Source organism: Papilio machaon, chromosome 11 (genome assembly GCF_912999745.1).
Source record: "Papilio machaon chromosome 11, ilPapMach1.1, whole genome shotgun sequence".
NCBI classification, from domain to species: domain Eukaryota; kingdom Metazoa; phylum Arthropoda; class Insecta; order Lepidoptera; family Papilionidae; genus Papilio; species Papilio machaon.
Window position 1 is genome coordinate 4,151,368 of NC_059996.1, and position 6,354 is coordinate 4,157,721.

A 6,354-nucleotide genomic window follows, 5' to 3' on the forward strand; every position below is an offset into this window, starting at 1 on the left:
TACCCACCCTTTTCATATAAGGAAAGTAATTTGGATTTGACGGAGGACGGGACGCATAGGAAGCTGAAATGTTTTCTTTCTGTGTCCCGCGTCGATTATAGGTAGGCAACGGACCTGCAATTGGACAAAAAGAAAACCAACAGATACTGTTTTATTCCCACAAAATATATATTTAAAATGAGTGCAAATTCATATATAATATAATGAGTGCATTTAAAATATTTTTTTTTTAATTGAATTCACATATAAACGTATACCAATCGAGTTTGTTATTGTTTAAAGTTCAAGGTTAGAGATATGTATGCATATCTCGTAATAAAACAAGTTGTAGTGAATATGATGTACGAAGTAACTTCCGCGTTTTGATTTTTTATAAGGACTGTTCCACATGCATTGGTGCATACAGTCTCATTGATTTTAACAGATATACAGTTGAAATCGAGGTCGAAGATGTTTTGTTCTTATCCTTTTCGGTGAAATAACATTTAGACAATACCCATTACATTGCCCACAGAAAAACGTGAAGCTTGAAGTAGGTAGCGCTAGTGGCCACCGGTCTATAGTTTATTGTCATCACTGATCTCTATTATATGGCTAGGTTATTTCTTGGAAATGACAGCTTTTGTTTCGTTACGATTTAAACGTGCCTTTTGACGTTACTAACAGTTCAGAGGTATAGAAGTCGTTTGTTATTCTGTATTATATATTCTTAATCTGTAAAAGTTTTTTATACATAAGTTAAAATTATTTAAAATTATGACTTCACACATGCACCCATATATCAACGTCAAAAAAGTGTCACAAGATCCTTTTTGTACTGTAAATGTCACGTCATATTTTTCTGACAAAACTAACCGCGACAGCAGCACTTCTCTCATCAGCTCAGATATCCTTGTTCGAGCTTAGGTATTTTGAGTCAAATTTGACAAATGTCATTGCTATTTAGAAGTTGACTTGCAACATCTTTAGTGAGCAAAAGGCTGTTTTTTTTTCTTCATTAGGTCGATAGCTTATAATAGCCAGGTAAACAAGATAAATCACAGCTCTTACTATGGATTTCGAATGCTGTGACTCACGTATTACATATTTTTTTTTGTCTGTTTCGTCCAAAACAATGAAAGGGATGAAATAATACAAATGATAGTGCAATGTAGTTTACCTATACGGTGGCAATTTGCTGCACGATATTCGATCCGATCCTTAGTGGGAAGTGAATTGCGGAACTCTATTGGACTTCCGTTAATATTGGTATGTGTATTACCCGTTTCATCAGGGTTAAATGTGTAGAATATCTGTATTTCTCCTTCTGATGCCTTTTAAAAACTGTAACACCTTGCAGTATGTACGCACGAACAAAAAACAAAATAATAGACTATTAGCTGGACCCGTGGTGTATGCCAAAGTAAAAGTGATTAAATACCTCGAAAATTCATTAAACCATCATCATCATCGTCATCACCATAACTTAAAGAAGATATCGCCTTTGTCGTTGAACCAACTTCCAATATTAAGCTGATAAATTATATTTCATTTTTTAGATTTATTATTATTATTATTATTATATTAAAAAGAAACACTGATTTTTTTTTGGTTTTAAGATTAAATAAAACCGTAAATTAGGTACTTAAACAGTTTCAGATCTATTGCGTATATTTACAAAGTATTTTTAATAACCTATATTAGTGTAATAACGATGTAATGACTCAGTAATGGTGTTTTTTTTTACTATCCTCGTGTACATTGTTACCTCGATGTCAGTATAAATTCTTACTCTCGGTCGCTTTTGCAACAGTGCAGTTTTTAATAGTATTTATCACGGAACTTTTGAGACTAGTTATAAAATGTTTTATTCAATATTATTGTTCGATGTGCTTCTGATCGGGATAGCCAGTTGTGGAGGTTAGAGCATATTTTTTATTTAATTTTAAAGTGATGGATTGGGTTCATGGTTAATAAGTTGGTTTTGAATCAAATTGACCTATTATAATTTCCAATTTCATAATTATCTATTGTTTTTTCCGGTTTGGTCGGGACTGATGTGTGTAATGTCCTGATGTAAAAATTGTTGCTTTCTTGTCCACTTTATCAATTAAAAGGTCGGTCACAAAAATAATAAATTAACGAGTTAAAATATTTAAAATTTGTATCATTTTAGTGTTGAGGAAATTATACGTTATCCGACTTTGTTTAATTTTTTCTGATGACATTTCCATGGGTTTAGTTAGACTATGGTTTAAATTTTTAAATCAGCATATAAAGTTCCAACATGTTCGTTCAACATACCGGTGCTACTGTTTTATTGATTGCCGGCTAACTCTACGCGACTAAGCAAGAGTTATTCTTAGTTCTCTAATGCAAAACTGACAGCAACTGTCATCTCTCTTTACCTTGACTGTCGTCCTACGTAATAGGAAAGTTATCCATCTGTCCTATATCTCTACTACTATAAAAGGCTGTACTGTCCATCTATATATACAATTTTCATATAGATATTCTTAATATATGTATGTCTCTTCTATAACTATTTGTAAAAATGTCTCTGTTATTTACCCAAACTTTTATTTCATTCGTATGACATTCAAATAAGTTCAGTCGTTTTTGTTTACCGCGTTGATAGAGTTTTATTTTCAGTTTTGCCTGCGGACAAATGTAAATTAGAAGACTCGTCATGCATGATTCCGGCTTTTCAAAAGGTGGTCCCTATTTTCATGGCTGGTATACCAGAGTACGGAGTTGAAGTATTGGATGTAATGAAACTTGATGATGTAAAATTTGAGCTAGCTGGCCTAAAGTTCGGTCTAAACGACGGCACCGTTAAAGGATTAAAGAACTCCATTATAGACGATGTTAAGTATGTAATTTGACATATAAATAAGTGTTACCTATTTTAATTATCCTTGGAGTTAAGTTGGTGTTTGATTTTTAATGGAAAGAAAGGGTTAACTTGCAATCAGACCTCCGAACGTTTACAGCTACCAATAGGAAAATGAGTTGCAGCTACCTAATTTTGTTGGACGGACGGGACAAAAATGAAAAAAATATGTTCCTTTCGCTATCTATCCTCGATCCCGACAAATCCATCCTTCATTGGAGGGCAGCGGAAGAAAAACTTAAATTGGGCTAGTGTCATTCACCTCATTCATCAGCCGAAAAGTTGATGAATGAGGTGACACTAGAATTCATTCATAAAATTCGACAACAAAAGATGTTTTTGCTGTGGGTAATTCCATTGTTGTTTTGAAAACTTAATGTCAAGTGACGAATATGTTTTTATTAAAACCGTTGCAGTTTTTACCGGTGTTTCATATGGATACAATTGTTTTAAAATTTCCATGTGCTTGCAGTGTTTTTTATTTCATACAATATAGATATACATACAATATAGATTGATCTTTCAAATAAGTATTTTACGTTTATTTTTTCTGCAGAAGGTCTAATTTTAAATTCCTCAATATTAATTTTCAGATGGGATGTTAAAAATAAGAAAATAAATGTTGCTTATCATGTCGACTGTAGCATTAAAGGCCATTATACCGCTGCGGGCCGCGTGCTTATCTTGCCAATAACAGGTGATGGCCAAATGAAACTTAAATTGAGTAAGTGAATTTAACACTAATTTTATTAAATTATATAAATATTCAATTTCACTCGATTTATAAAAGAATAACGTAATATTTGTTTTTATTGTAAAGGAGTATGTATATTAAACCGATTTTCTTGCGGCGAAACGAAACATCGTAAGACCTGCATATCATCATCATCATCACCATCAGCCTTTATCTGCCCACTGCTGGGCATAGGCCTTTCCCATATATCAGCGAGTAAATTAAAAGATGGTGTAAAGTCTACCAATCTGCATTGGGAGAGGGTGGTTGATTAATACCTAATTATACATAATTTAAGCTAGACTTGAGATCCTCGGCGGGGGATGTCACTCATAATAAATACATAAATAATATTGTATCCTTGATTTCCAGAAAATTTGAAAATCAAATTGATACTTAACTATGACATTGAGAAAAAAGATGGCAAGGAACTTGTCAAACCAACTTCGTTCAATTACGAATATGAAGTCAAAGATGGCGCCCACTTCGATTTCACAAATTTGTTTAACGGAAATAAAGAACTGAGTAAGTATTTTAAAATACCAGCCCGGACATAGGATTGGGTAGAGGAAAGCAAATCTGAAGAAAGAGTTAAAGTTTAAACTCTTTTTCCCCTAAGTGAATCGTCCCGCGAGTTAGACGCACTCGACTGCACCAGTGAAAACACAAATACATTGCTCGAAGATAAAAAGTCGGTTAGCTGCGCTAGTGAAATAGTGGTCCTATAAAACATACTAAACAGAGTCGAGCCATAGCGCCCATGAATCATCAGCCTTTCCTCCTCTAACATTTATTTTTATTTTTTCTTACGGTATGTTTGTTCGTTTCCTTTTATTTTAGGTGACGCAATGATGATGTTCTTGAATGAAAACTGGAAGGAAATAACAAAGGAATTCGGAGGTCCAATGTTAGAAGAATCCGCTAAAAAGGTTTTCAAGAGCATTGCTGGATTCTTTTCTAAAAATCCTATTGCAGATATCGCTCACGTTTAACAAGTTTCACGCGGTGGCGATTTATATCTTTGAATACATCAAGCGACTCGGCGGTACTGAAGATTTTTACATTGTTAGTTCTTTAAATTATTGTTTGTTGAAAATGTTTCGTTGAAGTTATTTATAATCTTAGGGAATATATTTTGCTTTCAAATCAAGCGTTTTTTTTTTGTATAATTCCTAACATATTTTGGGACCTAATCTTAATATTACTAATATTATAAATGCGAAAGTTTAGATAGATGGGTGGATGTTTGTTTAAAGGTATCTCCGGAACGGCTCAACAGATCTTGATGAAATTTGGCATACATGTAGAACATGGTCTGGAAGAACAAATACTTATTTTTTATTCCGGTGTAACGGAGTCGCGGACGAGAGTATATTTTAAAAATCTTAACCTACTTTATTATTTTAAAGACGAATTTATTTTATTAAACATTTCTTTCATTGTTCGCACACATTTCACAAATATTGAATAAACTTGAAAAATGTAATCGTAAAAGTAATCATCTATGTAATATGAAAGAAAGTTGATATTTTGATAGGAGTTAGAACTGTGATTTATTGGATGTTCTGTCGTATTAAATTTTTATGAGCAATACGTACCGGGCACATATGTTATTCACAGTTTATTCGCGTATGTAAAATATTCACAACAGTGCTTCTTTTTTGCGAAGATAGTTAATTTGTTTACTGTGGGTTTCCACTTTAAAAACACTTGTATTAAAACATATTTTTCCTTCGACATCTATACATATTAATAAAACTAAAGTGTATGTAATATCAAGAAATAAAAATCATATTTCGTACCCATGAAGTATTTGCGTTGTTGATAACGAAAAATCAATTTACATAATTTTTGTTTGTATGTCTGTCCACAAGGCCACGTTTGCTCCGGGTAATTCCAGAACGGATAGACCGATTTTGACGGTAAGGTAGATGATGCATGCGGGCATATATTATATTACTACTAAAATATTTTTTTCATTCTGCCCTAACGAAGTCACGTATGACCATTCACAACGCGTACGCAACGCATGTTGCACACAGCTTTTAAAAGTTTTTCGGCATGTGCTAAATTAAATTATTCCATTAATTCAAATTGCAATATAAAGAATAATGTCAAATTTGAATTATGGTGGCTTTTCATTGAGATATTTATCATCGAGTACATTCACGAAATGTTTTAATTAACGGCGTTATCACTCACAAGGCAATTAATATAACGAAAACTTTCGAATGACAATTTAAAATGAAACCAATTATGCCGCTGTAATACCGGGAAATTTTCAATAACAATTTCATATTATAATTGTTTTTTTTTGACTTCAATAATTGTGATAGTGTCCCTCTTTCACATTACATATACTATGTTATACTTTTAGATACTATATTTACTACACTATCGCTATATTTACATTGTAGAAACAACAAATATATGTTTCTAATTCCTCTTATTCACTTTGATAAAATGGAGACAATTAATTTTATTCAAATTTTACAGCAGGGGAATTTTATAGTTAGAGCATAATAAGTTACTTAAATCTTTATACTGAAGGTAGTTTGGTACTTCCTGAACATCTAATCATATATAGTGACTCTCTTCCGGTTACTTTTAAATTACATTTTATAAAACAAATGAAGTACAAAGTTTAAGGGAGTAAAACTTATTAATTACTAGCAACTACTAGACAACTAGCTTTACTCTAGTGGGTCATAATTAGACAAAGAAAATATAAAAAAATGCTACCGGTCAT

The 6,354-nt window shown here is 32.4% G+C and overlaps 1 protein-coding gene across 1 annotated transcript; it reads left to right on the top strand.

Annotated features, from left to right (window-relative positions):
* Positions 1–1,776: 1,776 nt before the first annotated feature.
* Positions 1,777–4,633, top strand: LOC106719687 (circadian clock-controlled protein daywake). Its single transcript, XM_014514084.2, has 5 exons — positions 1,777–1,899; positions 2,632–2,851; positions 3,466–3,596; positions 3,978–4,130; positions 4,446–4,633. The coding sequence occupies exons 1-5, from the start codon at positions 1,842–1,844 to the stop codon at positions 4,595–4,597; spliced, it is 714 nt and encodes a 237-aa protein (XP_014369570.2). The 5' UTR covers positions 1,777–1,841; the 3' UTR covers positions 4,598–4,633.
* The last annotated feature ends 1,721 nt before the right edge of the window (positions 4,634–6,354 follow it).